The sequence below is a fragment of the Eupeodes corollae genome, chromosome 1 (assembly GCF_945859685.1).
Source record: "Eupeodes corollae chromosome 1, idEupCoro1.1, whole genome shotgun sequence".
In the NCBI taxonomy this organism is placed as follows: Eukaryota; Metazoa; Arthropoda; class Insecta; order Diptera; family Syrphidae; genus Eupeodes; species Eupeodes corollae.
Window position 1 is genome coordinate 250,689,802 of NC_079147.1, and position 20,510 is coordinate 250,710,311.

The 20,510-nt window shown below is 35.6% G+C and overlaps 1 protein-coding gene across 1 annotated transcript in view; it reads right to left on the reverse strand.

The window, feature by feature from the left end:
• The window catches only part of LOC129949754 (sodium channel protein Nach), a 74,201-nt gene extending 54,169 nt beyond the window's left edge, over window positions 1-20,032 (reverse strand). The window contains exons 1-4 of the mRNA XM_056061394.1: window positions 19,447-20,032; window positions 10,764-11,048; window positions 10,366-10,602; window positions 10,077-10,231 (exon numbers count right to left, since the gene is read on the reverse strand). Coding sequence (XP_055917369.1) covers window positions 10,077-10,231; window positions 10,366-10,602; window positions 10,764-11,048; window positions 19,447-19,901 — 1,132 coding nt within the window. The 5' untranslated portion in view covers window positions 19,902-20,032. The remainder of the gene's footprint in view (window positions 1-10,076; window positions 10,232-10,365; window positions 10,603-10,763; window positions 11,049-19,446) is intronic.
• Window positions 20,033-20,510: the final 478 nt, after the last annotated feature.

The window sequence follows — 20,510 nt, forward strand, 5'->3', positions numbered from 1 at the left end:
AAGGAGCGGTTTTATCCGGCTCCCCATCCTTGGAGTTATACTTAGGATCTGGCCCTCCAGGTTGGAGGTTGTGCGTCGGAGTGACTTCCTGGCCACGTAAAAGCTTTCATAGTTGCGAAGCACCAACAGCATCGGATACGGACAGATTTACTGTTGACAACCAACGCAAACGAATAAAGGACAACGAACTTCGGATATGCACGTGGAATATTATGTCCCTTAACAGACCACGTGCGGCGATGAATTAGCGGAGGCCCTAGACCGATATAAAGCAGATATCACCGCCATCCAGGAAATACGATGGGATGGGCCGGGCAAAAAGAGGATGAAAAACTGTGATATTTACTATGGTGACTGCTACCACAAAAACCAACATCGCTTATTTGGATGCGCCTTCGTCATTGGAGCCAGACTTAGGCAAGAAGTCTTGAGCTTTATGTGCATCAATGAGTGCCTCATAACCATACGCATCAAGGCTAAATTCGGCAACATTAGCCTGATATGCGCGCACGCCCCAACAGAAGAAAAAGACGACAACACCAAAGATATGTTCTTCGAGCTCCTAGACAAAACATATGAGCAGTGCCCTAGCTACGATATTTAAATAGTCCTGGGCGATTTTAATGCAAATCGGGAAAAACAGCATGCACGACAATACTTCCGGCAACATATTCAGGCTCATAGATTTTGCTGCGGGGTGAAACGTCATGGTAGCCAGTACCCGTTTTCCACACCTCAACATCCACAAAGGAACTTGGACTTCTTCAGATCAATCTACCGTCAACCAGATTGACCATATTGCGATCGACGCCAGACACGCTTCCAGCATTATGGATGTACGAACTTTCCGAAGAGCTAACATCGACACGGACCACTACCTCGTTGTAGCCAAGGTATCACTTCGGATTTCCAGACCCAAGGCAAAACAGGGAGGTGCTGGGAGAAGGTACTACGTCAAACGGCTACAATCGCCAGTGATCGCCAAATCCTTTCCCGACCGAGTTACAATAAACCTCCTTCGAAGTTATCTGCCGCCACCATAATGTATCGAAGACCAGTGGCAACATTGCCAAGATGCAATCAGAGAAGCCGCCTCTAATGTGCTGGGTTTCAAACAGCCACGAACAAGGAAATCCTGGTTTGATGAGGAATGTCGGCAGGCAAATGCAGCCAAACAACAGGCACGCAAAGCGGCGCTGCATAAGAGGACGAAAGCTGCTCGTGAGCTCTATGAGCAGAAGAGGTGAGAGGAACACCGACTTCTCAGAAGGAAAAAGAGAGGGCATAAGAAGCTTGCGGTCGAAGATGTTGAGAGGTATAAAAGCAGGAATGAATTTCGAAAGTTTTATGAACAGGTGAAACGAAATTCACAGGTACAAAAACCTAGAACCGAAGGCTGCAAAGACGAAAGGAAACATCATGTCAAATGCTGAGGATATGGAAGGACCACTTCTGCAGACTGTATAACGGCGACGAAGAACTGAATTCCGCTGTCAGGCACTATGATCCATTCAATATAGACGACGAAAGCCAACAATCCCGTCCTCCCGACTTAGACGAAGTAAAGATTGCCATATCCAAGTTGAAGTATAATAAAGCCACTATAGCGGATGGCTTGAATGCCGAGCTCTTAAAAACAGCTGGAGATAAGTTGGTTAGGAGCATGCACCAACTTATCTGTAAGATATGGTCAGAAGAAAGCATGCTCGATGAATATGGAACCTCAGTATTGTTTGCCCGATCCTAAAAAAAGGAGACCCTCTTAACTGCACCAACTATAGAGGAATAAGTCTAGGTACTTAAAACGCCTATAAAATCTTCTCTGCCGTAATATGTGAACGTCTAAAGCCCATCGTCAACAACCTGATAGGTCTTTTTAGGGTGGTTTTAGACCAGGAAAGTCCACAGTTGATCAAATATTCACATTACGGCAGATCCTGGAAAAAACTCAAGAGCACCAAATCGACATCCACCATCTTTTCATCGATTTCAAGGCCACATATGACAGCATCTACAGGGTCGAGCTGTATAGAGCCATGTCTAGTTTTGGCATCCCTGCCAAACTCATCCGTTTGTGCAGGATGACAATGGAGGATTCACGCTGCTCCATAAAGGTTGGAAACAACTTAACAGAACCTTTTGATGTCAAAAAAGGCGTTAGACAAGGTGATGCGCTGTCATGCGATTTTTTTAACATCATGCTTGAAAGAATAGTTCAGAGCTCACACGTCAACACTGGATGGAGGTAGTCAAGGACTTCGTCTACCTGGGCTCCGCTGTAAACGCAGAAAACAACACCAGCGCTGAGATCAAACGCAGAATAACTCTTGCTAACCGCTGTTTCTTTGAACTAAGAAAGCAATTGAGTGGTAAAGTCCTCTCTCGAGGGACCAAAGTGTTGCTATATAAGACCCTTATCATCCCCGTCCTGCTATACGGTGTAGAAGCATGGACCATAACAAAAGCGGATGAAAGCACCTTGGGTCGCTTCGAGAGAAAAGTTCTTCGTGTGATCTACGGTCCCGTATGCATCGAAGGGGAGTGGAGGAGAAGATGGAACGACAAACTGTACGGGCTGTACAGCGACGTAGATTTAGCCAGAAGAGTAAAAGTCCAACGACTAAGATGGCTGGGTCACGTAGAGCGCATGGAAACCAATGCTCCGGCCCATAAAGTCTTCGAATCCGCACCCACAGGACAGCGCAGTAGAGGAAGACCGCGAATCAGGTGGCGCGCACAAGTGGAAGGTAACCTCACCCAACTTGGAGCGCGAAACTGGAGACATCTAGCTAGGGACCGAGCTAGATGGAGAAGTTTGTTGGGTGAGGCCCTAGTTCACACAGGACTGTAGCGCCACCTTAAGTAAGTAAGTAAGTGATATAAGAGAAGTTAATCGAAGTTGAAGAGTTTACCGAATTAACAGCTGTGAAGCTAATGTCTTCATTATTAAGAACAAGACCATAGTATATCAAACAAGGTAATTAATAGCTCGTTTAAATGTGTAATCTAATCGTGAAAAATAATCGTCTTATAATATGCTTTTCAGTTAGCTTTCTCTTACTTTCTCCGTTTAATATAATAAATAATTGATTCAAGGATTTTATGTGATAAGCTTTCTAACTTTCCCATAGAAAGTTATTGTAATGGGTCCGATTTGTCGGAGTTTCTAGGTCCTTGAGTCGAAATAAAAGATTTTTAGAGAAATGTCTGTGAGTGTGTGTACGTACGTCCGTACGTTTGCGAAGTTTTTTCATCGTCTATAGCTCAAAAACCAGTAGAGATGCAGAAAGGGCTCTCAAAAAAATTGCGTAGGTGGTGTTTTTACCATAGCAGTTTAAAGAAAAAGGTGAACATTTTGTTAACCTTAAATATCTCACGAATCAATAACGCCAGAGACTTGAATTTAATTTAGCATTACATATTATAACGTGATACCAAACAAGTATATTTTTGGAAAAAATTGCAATTAACGTTTCTTTTTTTTACTTTTTGTCTCTTATATTTTACAAATAAAAAATGATTTTATCTCCAAACCAATTTTGTGCAATGAAAAATAACGGTTTTAACATCTGGTAAGATTTTGAGAAAAATCAAATAGAGAATTTTTTTAGTAGGTTAGTTCTTTCGTCAACCGATGGTTTGTTGCAATTGAACTTAGAACTAGAGAGTGTGTTTCTAAGAAGGTAAATACATATTAAGATTAAGAAACATGTTATACATATAATGTCAATCGTAAGATCGATGACATTCGTTATCAATTGTTTGTCGATTTCTTTAATATTTTACAGATAAACGAGCAAACATGAATACAGACCTAGGCGATGATTGATTTAAATACATTTTGAATGAATGATGAATGTCTTAAGACCCTTATATACTAAAAATAAAAAACCTTACAAAAAATTAAAAGTTAAAACTGAAAATTGAATTTCGACTCAAATTACTTTTCCAAACTTTCAGATAGGCTTTTCACTAATTTTATCTTATGATTGTAAATGTTTTCAACATTTAGTCAAATTTTGAGAAAAATCGAATTGACAGTTAATTTACAAAAAAATAATAAAAATTGGTAAAAATAGATTTTCGAATCAATTATCTTTTCAAAAATTAAAAATATTAGTTTCAAATAAATGTTGTCTTATAAAAAATATTGTTTTGAACATTCGATAAGATTTTGAAAAAAAAAATCAAGAATCGAGGCTTACCCAAAATTAATAAAAGTTCTTAAAAATTGATTTTCGACTATTAGAAATAAAAACTTTTAACATATGCAATACTAAAATTAGTTAAAAAAAAATAAATTGGGGTGCGCAACAGTCTGTTGAGAACTAGGGTCTTGTGACTTACAACCCTCAGCCATTTCTGTGTGCCAGTACTTTTGTCAGGGATGGAGTTGACCTACTGTTTAAGCCAAATCTGAACGGCTAATTTAGTCAATTCTCACAAGAGGTAGTACCCATTAAAACTTTAGGTGGCATAGGCAGGGATCGAACCCAAGACCTCTGGCATGACAGTCCAACGCACTTTTTTTTTTTTTTTTTAATTCATTTTTATTAGTTCAATTTTAAACCTATCTTAAAGCTAGACAAAAATTCATAAAACTAGCCTAATTATACATAACTTACAACTAACTTAATGGTCCCATACGGACACTCTAAGCTAAACTATAACACTAATTACTAATGACTTTCGGCCTTAAGATGTATTTTACTTCAATTTAAATTTTATTTGTTTTGTTTTTATTAGAAAATTTTGAAAAAAATTAATATCAATAACCTTTTTTATTTATTTTTACTTACAAACTACTTAAAATAAGGTCCTTAAATAAAACTTAAAACTGACTTAAACTACCTATTCTACCTATAAACTACTTAAAACTAGAACAACCACAGCAGCAAATCTAACTATCTAACATTTTTGTTTTTCATATTTTGTTGTCTTTTTTTTTTCTTTTTTTATTTTTATTAATTATTTATATTTTTTAATGCTTTTTGTTATTGTTTTTTATTTTTTCTTTGTATTTTTTTTATTTTTTTTTATTTTTTATTTTTTTTTTTTTATTTTTTTTTTGTGCCACCATGCCTATTCTACTTAAAACTAAACCCTAATACTATTAAACAAGTATGTAAGCCGGCCAAGGCTTAAAACCCCATCCCGACTACCCACAATCAAGTGCCGATTGAAGCCACCAAAACTGGTTCTCCTGCTTCACCCTATCAGTTCGGTCCCGTTCGGACACAGCCCTACTGAACCGAAGGAGCTCTGCTCCACCTTGTGCCATGACGTCCCGATTGTACAGGAGCCGCCTATCCACGCTTCTTCGTCTTACGTGGTAAATTAATGGACCTACCAATCTATCCTGTATCAGACCGCATTTGTCTAAAAAGAGGAATGCCTCTGGTGGAATGAACCCGCTCAAGCGTGCACTTTCAAAATACTCGTCGTTCGGATAGAACGCCCCGAAAATTAAATTGTTGGTCGAAGACATAGCTCTTGCAATGTGACCTCGAACGAGTTTTATCACGAAATTGTCAATTCTGTTGATTCGAGCCCCGTTGTATAGGACCTCGTTGGAATAGTAATGCACATAAGAAGATTCGGCTGTTCGATATAAGCCGGTACAGCGTCGTAAACACTGCCGCTCGAACACCCGAAACTTCTCCATCTGGGAAGGGGCAACGCCGAACCACACAGGACAACCATAAACGATCATTGGCCGTATGAGGCCCATGTAGCAAATTACCTTCACTCTGGGGTCAAGACGACTGCTAAGAAACAGCCGTTTCGTCAGAGCAAAGGCTCCTCTGGCCCTAGTCAGAGCAGCATTTATATGTCTGTCGAAATATAAATACTGATCTAACCAGATACCGAGGTACTTTACTACACTTTTGCTCGCTAATGGCTGCCCATGAAGATCAACGATGACCATCTTGCGCCAATTCTTGCACGTATCCCTCGTGGCCCTAGCCAACGGAGTCCGGAACAGAATTGTCTCCGACTTCTGGACATTTATTTTCAGTTTCCAGTCGACGCAATATCGCTGAATCTTGTCGAAATCACGCTGCAAGAGAATTCTAATAACCTCAACCTTTCGGGCCGTTCTGTACGCAATTAGATCGTCGGCGTACGCAATTGCCTTTGTAAGACTACCTATCAGATCACTGGTGTAAATGCTGAAGAGAATCGGCGAATTCACCGCTCCCTGTTGAAGTCCAACGCACTAACCATTATGCCATAGGTACTACGGTTAAAATTGCATAACGACTACAAATATCGTTACCAAAAATAGATTTTGAAATCAAACTATTTCATTATAATGCAAAATATTGCTGGTTATTTGAAATTTTTTAAGAATAATTAAACTGACAATTTTTTTAAGAAAACACCAAAACCAACAAACTTTTTAAGAAAGACAAATAGACAGACGGGATGGGAAGTTATCAGTTATCTACTTTACTGTCCAACTCCTGAAAAAAATCTCCTAATATCTTCGAACACATGCCAATGTATATAAGTTGTAGATATGTGAATTAGATGGAATTATTTAAAAATATTTATTAAACGACAACTTTGGTAAAAAAAAAACAAGGTAAACAAACATTTTGAGCCCAAAACAAAAAAGATACTGGGATGCGACTCACGCTGATAATTTCAAATCCGGGCTGTCAATTTGTCTTCTTAAAAGTTTGTATATCTTTATGTTTTGTTAAAATAGTTTGATTTTGAATCTATTTTGTTAAAGAAATTTTTAGTCGAAAAATAATTTTTATCAATTTTAGTAGCATTATTTCTTATATAAACAAATACAAATTGGATGAATGCAATTAATTTGAATTCAATCTCTTCTATTATTTACGAGTAACCAAAACATAGCATTAATTTTTGTAGTCTTTTTTTTTTGTTACAATACTTTCATTTCGCTTTTTCTCAAAATTTTATCGAATGTTGAAAATAATATTTCTTATTAAACAAAATTAGTTTGGAACCATATTTTTAAAATTTTAAACAGATATTTGACTCGTTAATCAATTACTACCAACTTTTAGTAATTTTTTAGTGGTTTTTTTTTATAAAAAAAAAACGATCGATTCAATTTTTCTTAGAATTTTACCGATGTCGAAAACGTTATTTTTCCTTGCACAAAATAATGTTTAGATACAATCATTTTTCGTTCTTAAAATATTCGAGGTGTCAAAGAACTTTTTCAGTTTTTTTTTATTTAAAAAAACATTAATTGGATTTTTATCCAAAAATATAATTTTCTGTATCACGTAACAATATATAATTTACAATTTAATTCAAGTCTCTAGCGTTATTGATATGGGAAGAAAACTATACTCGCAATTTTCTTAGAGTCTTTTCTGCTTCTTTTTGCATTATTATCTGTTTAACAAAATTTATTTGAAGTCAATATCTCTACTGGTTCTAGAAACATAGATGACGAAAAAACTATTCGAACGAACGAACGTATGTACACACACACGCACATCTCACATCTCTCTAGAAATTTTTATTTCAACTCTAGGGACCTTGAAACGTCGAGAACTTTCAAAATTTTCAATTCAACAAATCGAACCGATTACAGTAACTTCCTATGTTAAGTTAATGAAAACATGTACTTATCCATCCGAATCTATTTTTAACCATTTTTAATCAATCCTCAACAAAATCTTGTTTAAGCCTATAAATAATATTTAGTTGAAAATTAATATTTGAACTGTTGCCGTAGAACAAGGCCAAAAGAAATATTACAAAAGTGAAGTAAGGCGAATTGGGTTCAATCCCTGCCTGTGCCATCTAAAGTTTTTTTTTACGGGTACTGCTTCTTGCGAGGAGTTGACAAATCCTCCAAGAGTAATTCTTGTTATGAAAATTGCTTTCTCAAATTAACTTTCGAATTAGGCTAAAAACCGTAGGTCCCCTCCATCCCTGTCAACAGTACTTGCGCACAGGAATGGTTGAGAGTTGCAATTCACTAGGCCCTGGTTCTCAACGGACTGTTACTTACTTACTTAGGTCTCTAGACCTGTTTAGTCCGTTGGGAAACCCCTTTAAGGGCATAGGGCCTCTAATACGCAGCCACCTCGACTGTCCTGCGCCATGTGCTTCTCGGTCGTCCAGCTTTTTTTTCTTCTTGTGTGAGGGGATTCTACTGCATTGCTTGGCCTGCAATACAGTCGTTACCTTTTGTCCAATCCATTGGTACTTACGCTTTTGTAGGAGTCTATAGGTTCCTGACATGTCCTTCTATGAAGGACTTCATTTGATATACGTTTTGGCCAGAAAATCCTTAGGATGTTACGAAGACATCTATTCACGAAGGTTTGCAGCTTTCTTGTAATGGATGAAGTAACCTTCCAGGTTCTGCATCCATACAGAAGCATGGATTCGACATATGTGCGAAACAGTTGTAGAGTTGTTCTTAAGCTGATAGAGTTATTCCTCCAAATTTTCGACAGCATATCGAAGGCCGATTTAACTTTACCGATGCGGCCTTGGATGGAGACGATACTTCCACTTTTTCCCACGGTTGCGAGGAAATATTTATTTGAGAGGATGGTCGAGTTCCGAGGCTGGTCATTTTTGTTTTGCCGGAATTAATTTTCAGCCCCTTTACTTCTGCTTCTCTCTTCACACTTATTGTCATTAAATGGAGATAGATAATCCTATGAGAGAGTGAGCGAACATCTCTGCGTAATCCAAGTGCTTTAGATAGGATGTTTAAGTCCATTGGATGCGTCCGTTACCTGACATAGCTGCACGCAGTACATCGATTATCACCAACAAAAACAATATTGGCGACAGAATACAGCCCTGTCTGACACCTCTACGCATTTCAAAATCCTCTGACAATCTACCATCCTTCAGAACATGACACTTGGAAATAGTAATTACTTTTTCTGAGATACCTCTCTTCCGCAAAGCTAATCACATGTGAACAGCAGGCAAAAATGATCCTCAAGGTGTTCTCTGATGCGTTCCAGTATGATGTTTGCTACTATTTTGGCAACGGCACGTAAAAATCTAATTTCTCTCCAGATTTCGCACTTTGAAAGACTTTCTTTTTTTGGGAGCTTGACAATCATTCCCTTCTTCTTGACGTTGGAGCTGCTTGTAAAAGCTCTGCGAAAATTCTATCAAGTCCCACCAAATTGTTGTTCTTAAGTTCTTTGGATTCGGGGATTCGGGGGTTTGAAGGCATCGGCTGAACGTTGTTTGCAAACACTCTGTTTAAAACCGAGGAAAAGAGTTATTCCCACCTTCTGATTTGTTTATCCATCGAACTTAGCAAAGTACCGTCTAGTTCTTTCACTGGGTGTTGCTTTAAGCTGTGTGCACCGGTCATCTCTTTAGTTATTCTGTTAACAGCCTGCTATTGCACCTGTTCGCAGCATCGCGATCGTCTGCTTTTTGCGCTAGTGCGTTTATGTAGTTACCCTTGTCACTTCTCTCCGACCGACCATTTTTTAAGTTTATAAGTATTTTTGTAGGCCAAGCAACTTCTTTCATGTTTCCTCTTTCCAGTTGTATTTCACTTTAGTCTTTTTTGAAACAATTTGAATACAAAAATGTTCCGTCATTTACTTATCTTTCATTGACTATGGTGTGAGCACAATAAAAAGATGAAAGACCACATTAGCCACCTCAAAAGATTCAATTTTTCATTAAAAAAAAAGAAAATTCTCACAACTATAGGCAATGTGATGAAATAACCAACCCCTATCATCTTTATTAGTTGAAACGTTAATTTTAGTATTTTTTTTTTATTTTCCAAAAGATAACCTTTTTGTATAATTTTCTGCATCTCAAAAGCCTGAAACAAATTTCACAAAGTGCTTTTTATAATATTTCCATTCCACTAAATAAAACTTCAAAAATAAAAACCGTTAAATTTTCCCCACACTTAAGTACTTATGCAACTATACACAAAGTTAATCTTTTCTAAAGAGAAATTATTATTATTCACAAAGCAATTTCCGACCTTGTTTAATTATACAGATAAGCTCGAGGGTTTGAAGATAGGTAGGTACTTAACTTATAAATAAAAATATATAGTTTAAATTTAATTGACTCACCTCTCCTGCGATAGAAATGGGGCACACATTTGCACACCCTCAATGCCAACTTCATTCTACACTCGGTTAGGCACAATCCATAGCTATAAATTGGTACGGTCATCATTTCGTCAGCTTCATTGGAAAACCGACATTTCCTTTGATTTACCTTTAATCTACATTCATACAAAACTCATCTTGTATTTATCAAAAGTCAAATAACAACAACAACAAAAAAACAAAAAGCCATAAAAACTAAAAAAAGAAAAAGCTGACAATTTTGAGTTCTAATTGCCATATTATTGCTTACTCCTTTGCCCGGGGCGTTGTGAAAGTTTCCAAAGCAATCAGTTCCACAGTTGTATAATCAGTCTCGGGGAATGTGTACTTCTGTTTCGAGATGTTTGGGATATCTCCGGCACTATGGAAATACACATCGTATCCTGTTGATAAGTTTATAATCTGTGCATAGATCTCTCCGTCCAATGGATGCACTGTCACTCTCTCGCTATGGTCCAGTAATCCCCAATCATTGCTGGTCCAGTATCTTTGGGGCAACAAAATTCAAATTAAATACTCTTCATTCTTTTACCTCCCTCTTCTCATCCCCCAGAAACCATCCTCATTCTTATATAAGTTGAAATGATACTCTCAACAGTACTATAGATAAAGGAGGATGTAGATTGTTGAGGGTAGGATGTGACATACTCATAAGAATTATACTGGCCAACAAGGGTGTTCACAGAATGGCAGATGCCCAGCTCCGTTATCGTTTGGTATATGTTCATCTTGACAGTGGTTCCACTGCTCAGCTCCGGCTCAAAGTTCCATTTCAACTCGAACAGGGTGTCCAGATATTTATCACTGGCAATACCAAAAGTTTTATTCATCGGCAAACTTTCAATATTATCATACGAAAGACTGGCAAGCTTATCGATAAAAACACGGAAATCCTCTTTGTCCTCTGCGTTGGGAAAGTTTTCCTTATTATTTCTGTATTTAAAACAAGTTAGAAATAAAGATAAATAAAGTGGTTACTATCTATCTATATGTATTTATTCAAGAACACGAACAACAAAATGAGGGTTAAGAGGAGCTACACGGGTATAGGAGAGGAGCCCTGAAACGAGAAGTTATTGAAAGAAATAAAAACACAGTTGCCAAAGGCAACTCTGATAGGTTTCTGGGGATGGGGTGATGGGATTTTAAACGAAGAAGTTGTGAAATTAGACGGCCAAGTTTGAATTCATAGACTTTATTATATTCTTTGAGATGTAGATTATGCATCGCAGGATCATTTTAAATGCAGAATAGTTTTATTTACAGTTATTTATATTAAATATAATAGACTACAAAATAATATCTTTGGGAATGTATAAATAGAATCAGATTGGCATATACACAAGGGTCAATGAAATGGGAGTTTCTTTTTTTAAACCAGAGACTACTCCTTTCAACTTAAGAATTTGAATTTATTCTCATATGTTTATTTTAATTAGTTTTGAAAATTAATTGCTTTATGTACTATGTAAAGGATGATTTTTAAGCTATTATCTTTTTGGCAACACTGGTCTAAACAGTTGACGCACGTTTCATGATTTGTTTCGCTGTCAACCGTCTTTATTTTGGTCTATAATTCAACATAAATTATCTTCAAGACGAAAAACACTTGCAAATTATTGAATTTTATTATCAAAATGCGTGCTTTTTGGACATTTTAATCGACCAACTGAATCGGCTATTCGGCTTATAGTGACTAAATTTCGAACCAAATTTACATTTTTGAACATTAAATCACCAACACGCTTACGTATAGTGCGACTTGAAGAAAATATCGTAGCTGTATCGGCCAGTATTGATTATGACCATCAATTATCGATTCGTCCCGTTCGCAGCAGTTGCGCCTCTGTTACTCAACGACGTGGAAAATTTTGCGGAAGAATTGAGGTGTGATGGCTTTCGAAATACAGCTGATGAAGGATTTGAAGCCGAACGACCTACCTCGGAAAGTTGGCCGAAGATCCACTTTTTTACCGAAAAATTGTGTTCTGCGAAGAAGTTCATTATGTCTCAATGGGTACGTAAGTAAGAAGAACTGTCGATTTTGGAGTGAATATCAGCCAGAAGCATTGCAAGAGCTACCAATGCATCCAGAAAAAGTCACACTTTGGTGCGGTTTATGGGCTGGTGGCATCATTGGACCGTACTTCTTCGAATATGATGTGAATTGTAACGTCACTGTAAATTGTGAGCGCTAGGATGAAATGATATTTAACTTTTTTTGCCCAAAATGCAAAAACTTGATTTGCATGACATGTGGTTTCAACAATACGGTGGCACATGCAACACAGCACGCGCAACAATGGACTTATTGAGAGGCGAGTTCGGGTAACATTTTATTTTACGTTTGGGACCTGCCAATTTGCTGCCTAGATTGTGCGATTTAACGCCTTTAGACTATTTTTTGTGGGGCTATGTTAAGGCTTATGGCTATACAGACAAATCGGCTTCAATTGACGTATTGGAAGACAACATTGAATCATTTATTCCTGAGATACCGTCCGAAATTTTAGAAAGAGTATGACAAAATTGAATTAAGCGAATGGATATAAATAATATAAACTGTAGGTCCCCTCCATCATTGCAATTACTCGCACACAGGAATAGCTGAGAGTTTTAATTCACTAGGCCCTGCTTCTCTACGGACTGTTGCGCCAATCCATTCATTTTTTTTTGCATTGGACTATCTGAGGCGCAGTCAAGGTCAACATTTTCATAAAATAATCGTAAAGCTTTAAATTATATGGACCATGGATTCAAATAAAGATTTCATGCATTTTTCTGAATGGTATGTGTTTTTTTGAAAAACTTTTCTATAGCTTTTGAAAAACCACCCTATAAGAAATGGACCAGTTTGGTTAATTATTTAGGTATGAAATTTAAACTACTTTTTTTAATAAAAAAATACAAATCAATGAATCTCTCTGGTAATTCAAGATCTCATTACCAGGCTTTGAGTGAAATTGTGACTCTTAAAAAGTGAACTTAAACATTTTTGTACAAAAATCATAAGAACCATAAAATAGCGCGACTTCATGAAAATTACATCATACTTTGTCTTCTTCATATGAACTTAAGGATACAATGTTTTCTTCTAAGGCGTTGTTTATGAGGAACCCTGAATATTTACGAAAGCTTGGCCAATATATGTAAATGTACTTTTATTTTTTTAACAGTTTTTTTCAATAAAAAGTGGCCTATGTAGCTTTAAAACAACTTCTGGAAATACACAATCCTTACATATTGCAAAAAGAAAGTCAAAGCAATGTCAGTCAAGTTATTAACGATTGACAAAAAGTCTCAAAAAACCCTACGTGTACGTATAACATTTGTCTTCCGTTTTTAGCCTGTAACTTTTGAACGGTAAAGAAAGTATGATTTGAGTGATTTTGAATCAAAGATTTTTTTTTAATTCATTAAGTAAAAGGTACTTACCTTAGCCCTTCACTGAAAGACAAAATGTCTATGAAAAGAACAATCAAAAAGTTGTAAGAGAAATAACCAAATTTTCGAAATTTCGACAATTTCATATGGCAATGTTGTGTTATCTGTAAGTTGTTTGAAAAAAGTCTAACCCTGGTTATTTGAAAAACACATTTAATAGTGAGATTGCCTTACATTTTTTTGTATCTTTTAACAAGGTTTTAAATACAAAGTACCGTGCAATGAGAAGATGCAAAAAAAAAAAGATTTTTGCCTTTTGAAAATTTTGGGAAATCATTTTTTTTGAAAACCACTTAAGTTATTTTGTAGGTCATGATCTACAAAGTTTTGATGAATACAAATTTTCACACATTTTTTCTTTAAAAAAATATTGTTATGTTGATCAAGCTTTGAAACAATAAGGAAAATGAAGTAAGACTATTTTGATGTTTTTTTACAAGACTGTAATATGTATGTATATATTTTCACTCATTGAGGATTTTATTTGTTTAAAAATTGACAGATCTCAAAAATTGATAGATGTCAAAAGCAACGGAAGTAAAAAGTGACAGATGTCAAACTGACGGACGTCAAAAGTTACAGATGTTACGGAATGCATTTTTGCAAGTTCATCGGGATGTGCAAACACACATGGCTTACTTTCAAGTCGTTTTAGACCAATATATTTGGAGATATAGGTGGAATGCCTTTTTTGTATGGTTTGCACTTAGAAAAAAAAAGCATCAGGATGCCTCCATTTGTTTGTTCATTCCGTATATACAAATATTGAGAATAAACATTTTACGAAGTAAAACATCAGCTGCCAACCTGTCATTTTCATTTTTTAATGACACTTTTAAAATTTAATGAGCCAAAAACGGGCATTTAGTTTTAAAAGGGGTTTAAAAGCTTATTTACTTTAAAAACGCTTGGTGAAACCAAAATAACCCATTTTACAGTTTAAAATCTTGTTAAATGTTTAAAAGTTGTTTATGAAATTGGGCAAAAGTCTCTTAAGGTAAAATGAATGCATGTATATGTATGTTCGAAATTTAAATGTAGGTTTGCAGAGGCATGTTCAATTCCATTTGTAATTTTAGAATTCCCAAATTAACGTCCATATTCTTCCTACTAAGAGGACAACGCAATTTTGATCGAAAATACCTCACAGGTTATTTGATACAGCTAACTTTGTGTGCATACGTTCTTAATTTCACGCAATTTATTGTTTTTATTTTCTGTTGCCATGTTATTTCATAATTAATAGTGTAATTTCGTAAGCCAAAATAACAAATCAAGTCTTTGTTTCAAAATGGGTTGTCGCACAACTATTGAAGTTCGCGAATTAGTAATTCACCATCAACAAAATGGACAATCTATTCAGGAAATTTCAAAATGTGTTAGTTTGAGTGCCTCAACAGTGCAGCATATAAAAGAGAAATTTATTCATGAAACCCATATTAAAGACAAGTTAAAAAACGCATCGAACAACATTTTAACCGCGTCTGATGAAAGATACATGTTCGAAAAACTAAAAACAATCCGAAGTTATCAGTCCCAAAATTGCTAATGAGATACAACAAGAACTAGGGAAGACATGTTGTGCTCAAACCATTCGCCGGGCCGTGTGTTTCGCTAGCATGATTTCAATAGGTGAGTCGCTCGTAAAAAGCCTCTGATCAGTTAGAAAATCAGAGAAGCCACCTTGCCTTTGCTAATGATGATATTTTGAAGGACACCGACTTCTGGGACAGTGTGATTTTCGCAAACGAATCTAAATTTAACATTTTTGGGTCCGACGCGATGTCCTACGTCTGGTGAAAGCCAAATATGGAACTTAAAACGAAGAACTTGAAATCCACAGTTAAGAATGGTGGAGGAAGCGTGATGGTATGGGCTTGCATGTCTGCAGCAGAGGTTGGAGAATGGAAGAATTTATTGAAGGGGCGATGGACAAAAATATGTACCTAAATATATTAAAAAATAATTTGATGAAAAGTGTAGAAAAGTTAGGTAGGCTTTGTTGGGCATAAATATACGAAGACGTTACATTTCTAACAAAAATAATCTGAAAATGGACCTTCTAGAAGAATGGCAGAAAATTACACCGGAAATAACAAAGAAGCTTGTTGATTCTATGCCAAAAAAATTGTAAGCTCTGTAAAAGGATACCACACTAAGTACTGAAATGTAAAGGATACTTAAAACTTGGAAGTTTTTTCTAAAACAAATGATATTGTATTAAATAAGATGTGGCGTTAAGTTTATTGCATTTTTAGTTGTTTTTAGCTGTTACCTTCTTAAGTACCAATAATACCAATAAACACTTGTTCTTTGTTAAAGTATAATTAATTTTTTTTGAAATAAAATTGAATTTTTGTACATAATCCTTCTTGTTTGCAAGCTATGGAAATCCAGCACTGTATTAAATAAGCTGTGGGCCACTGTATGTACACATTTTTTTTTTAAAGTTCAATAATTTCGAGTGTCGGTTTACCAACAAACAAAAACCGACTTTTTTTTAACATTATATTTATGTACGTATATGTAATTATTTTTTAATATGGTTATAATTTGTATATTAAAAAAAACACACAAAAACAAAAATATGTGTTTAAGTTTTTCAGCAAAAACTTACAAAAATTAAATACGTAACTGTTTTTTATTGTATAAAAGAAAAGAAGTTGAAAACAAATGGGTTTTTAAAGATATTTAAGGTGAGTTAAGGAAAACATTTAATTTTGTTCTTATTTCCGTTCCGGTGAATCCGTCGATAAACTTTAAAGATGACGTCTTTAAATTCAAATTCTCAAAAAAAAGATTTTCCGCTTTAACGCTATATTTTGACTATCTGTCATTTATTTAAATATTCTAGAAAAAGGACGAAATCCTAGATACGGAAATTAATCTTCAAGAAGTGGAATTAACTCTTGGATCTCTTAAAGATGGAAAAATGGCGGGTGCAAATGGTATTCCTATTAAGTTCTATAAATACGGAACAATCATGCTAAAAGAACGTCTGGTAATATTTTTTAATGGAGTATTTGAATGCATATTTGCGTAAATGAATTTTGAGATACTATAATCACACAACACACTAAAAAAGATCGTGGAATTTTTTGTCTTAATTAGATTTATAAGATTTTTACAACTCTGTTGCAGAAGAACCTTTTAAAAGAGATTCAAGTGGGCTTTAGATCAGGGTACTCTAGAATAGATAACATTTTCATTGTCAGGATGCTAGCTGAAAACTTAATTCAGCAGGGAAGAAAATTGTATGCATTCGACTCAATCAACCGAGGTGCTTTATTCTACATGCTATAAGGTCTGGGCTTATCTCTGAAGTTAGGACGCGTTCTTGAAGAGCTGTATAGAGGAACACAGGCTGCAATTTGAAACGGAGCTGAGCTTTCTGATTGTACATTGAGTCCTATCTTGTTTTTGCTGTGTTGATTTAGCAGGATTTTGTATTAAGGAAATTGAGTTTGCTGATGGTATAGTAATTTGTGCGTATTCCCCAAAAACACCACTACTTCTGCCTTTGGAACATTATACTCAAAAATCTAAGGTGATGATATTTAAGATGGGGTTTGGACGAAAAGCAACTTACAGTAGGCTCAACCATAATCTCGCAGAAAGGAACCATGATGCAAATGTAAACGTTGTTGCTACAATGGTCAAGTTAAGAAGAAGAACTCAACCTGACCTTCATACCGCACAGACCTGATTTACCACTGCAGTGTACTATTTGCAATTTAGCAGAAAGAGAGAACGTCATACATTTCGTCGGAATGTGTCAACTTTAAGGGAAGCTAGAAGAAATATTCTTGGAAGTGACTTTTTATCAGAGGAACAAGTTCTTAGTATACTGAATAAGATGGATGTCTCCAAGCGTTACGATATATGTACATAGATCCAGAATTATGAATGATGACTTCTGACGCTTCAAATTTGCTACTCATTTGTTTTTTTTTCTCGGTTTGTAAATTGGCCTTTTTAAAATGTTTGCTTTTTCTTTTAATTGTTTTCTTTTTGTAAATTACACTAATTTAATTTATTAAAGTTGTCAATCTGGCAGACGGCCAATGCCATGCTATTATGATTTTTGAAATAAAAGATTTAATTTATGTATGTATGTAATAATTTTAAAATTAATCTTTAAATCAATAAAAATCATTTATCTATCTGTTTATTGTACTAGAAAAAGTTTTTAAACAGTTTTGACACTGACAATGGCCACTTAAAAACTGTTTGTGCCATAGTTAAATTTGAATACAAATTTAACAAAAAACACAATCTTGAACCCTTATAAGAAACCACAACTGTCGCACATATCATTGACATGGAGCACCATATCATTAGCACCTCTGCTTCTATGATTCTGTCCTTGGGACAATAGATCCTTTTGTTTCGGCTTTGGAATTATCCGATGGAGTACCCTTCCAACTTTATTTGAATTGTATTTTGACACAAATATAATTTTCAAATTTTCTTAAAATTATTTGCTTTACAAATCTAAGATCCCTATTATATTTCTATTTAAAGTGCAACATATTAAAAAGTTAAAAAAGTATAAAATTTAAGGTAAGATAAATAGGAATGCACGTTGTTTTGAAGCTGTCGGAATAATTAACAACTTTTCTAATAGTGACCTTTGGCATTAGAAATAAGCCATCACATTAAAAAAAAAAATGTACGCCTTTATGCGACAAAATGTATAACAAAACAATATAAAAGCAGTTTTCTTGGACGTATGCGCATTTTCTTCTTTCATTAAATTGAAATAGTCCTCAATTAAATAAGGCGAAAACTTACATTTTCCTATCAATTTTTCGGTCACCACTTTGAAGCTTTTATGCCTAAAGCGGTATCAACGTAAAGTGGTTTAAAAAATAATAGAAACAATCTTAACTTACAAATTCTATTGCAATATAAGCAAATTTAAAAAATATCTTACAAAACTCCATAAACAAATAAATTAGGTGGCACAGAAATATGTTGAGAACTAAGGCCTTTAGTGACTTACAACTCTCAACCACTTTTGTGTGGGAGTAATGTTATTTTGGATGAGGGGTCCTACAGTTTAAAACAGAATTCAAACCGTTCATTTGAGAAAGCACTTTTCATGACAAAAATTACTCTTGGAAGATTTGTCAATTCCTCACAAGAGGCAGTACCCGTGACAAAAAAAAACTTTACATGGCACAGATTGAACCCAAGACCTCTGGCATGAAAGTCCTATGCACTAAATATTACACCCCGGACATAAATGCAACTAACCGTTTAAACCTATATTAAAACTTCATATTCAAATTCAAAATATAGTTAGATAAGATACATTTTTTAATAGCTATGAAAAAATTCACACAATTCATTCAGCTGTTGAGAACTCTGGAACCTACATTTTCTACGGATTTTATAGCCCTTTCCCTAAAATGTTTCTGTTGCTACCAAAACCTCATCCTATTATCTTAAACCAATTATTATGAAACCAGCCATAAAGAATTTTCGCTAACAAAATATCTTATCATGCGAAAAAATCTTTATCACGCTATAAATTTTCAGATCTTTTACTTGTAATACAAATTGAGATCTTTATAATATGATATATTTTCTCAAGCCCTCTGTAAAGGTCCTATCTCAGCTATCTAAATACCGGGGTAGATTTATAACCTATACAAGTTAAACTTTTTGTGCAATAACAATTATTGGTCTTATTTTGCTAATAAGCTTCTTTCACAAACACAAATTGGATTGTTGAAATAATCTTCATAAAGTTTTGTTATGATGACCCACCCAGATCCAGCCCATGATATCTCAATTTAAGTCCACAACAAGTAAGGTTTATAAATTGCTTCTTAAACCTAACTTTATACCCACCTTGTTTTTTTTTTTTGTTCATACTTACTGTATATAATCATCAATCTTATTTTCGTCGAGCCTTTTATGAGGACATACAGTAAGACTGGGAAAACTTGTATTCCAAACAAGCTTATTGCGATCCATTGACATAACCATCGGTGATGTCTGAAAACGTTCCCATGTCCTGTGGCTAAGCGATATGACTCCGAAAAACGCAATGCAGATGAATACCAGCCATAAAACTCTGTTTTGGAATGAGACCAAGAACGAGAAAAAAAAAAAAACAAAAAGATGAACAGAAATAGACCAAGATGATATTAGAAGAGGAAGTTGATACAAAATTTCGACACAGACAAAGGAATATAAGAACCAAAAAAAACAGAGAAACACTTTAACGAAATTGAGGACAAGCTGGAGCAATTTTTCTTCCAGGCTTAGATGCACACAAAAAATAACCCTTAAAACCCCAGGAAACCCCATTCCATAACTACCAATCAGCATACTCTTCTTATGGCCAGGATCCTAGAAGGAATGACAATTGCACACATACTCTTCTCACAGCTCGATTAAATGGCTCCAAAATAATTCCACAAAAAACGGTTGCACACTTTATGAGCCATTATGGCGGCAACCTAAATTTACTTTTGGATAGCTCTTCCTCTCTCTCTCCTCGTTTCTATCAGTTCAGTACCCTGCCCGGCCCAATTTTACTGTCACACATATAACGGAATCATGGCAGGCTAGGAGCAGGAGCAAAAGCAGAAGCAGAAACAGGAGAACGGGATATATGGAATGAACAGTCTGACTGTGCAATGTAACGAACGGGAGTAAGCCTTATCGCAAACAGTGTGTTGTATATATTTGCAGCAGTGTCCCTGTTCGTCCCCGTCGCGTATACAATACACAATCACTTTAAGGTGGCAGAACGGCAGCAGCAGCAGTAGTAAGAGCAGCAGCATCGGGCTTATTCAGGCTTTTATCCCACGTATCTGTCGCCGCATGGTCCTGCCAGAGTATTCGCAATTCGCACTAAATCGATTGTGTGGATGGTGACATAGTTTTTCCGTTTGCATTTTTGTCTCTTAGTTTTTGGTTTTCCGACGACAAAAG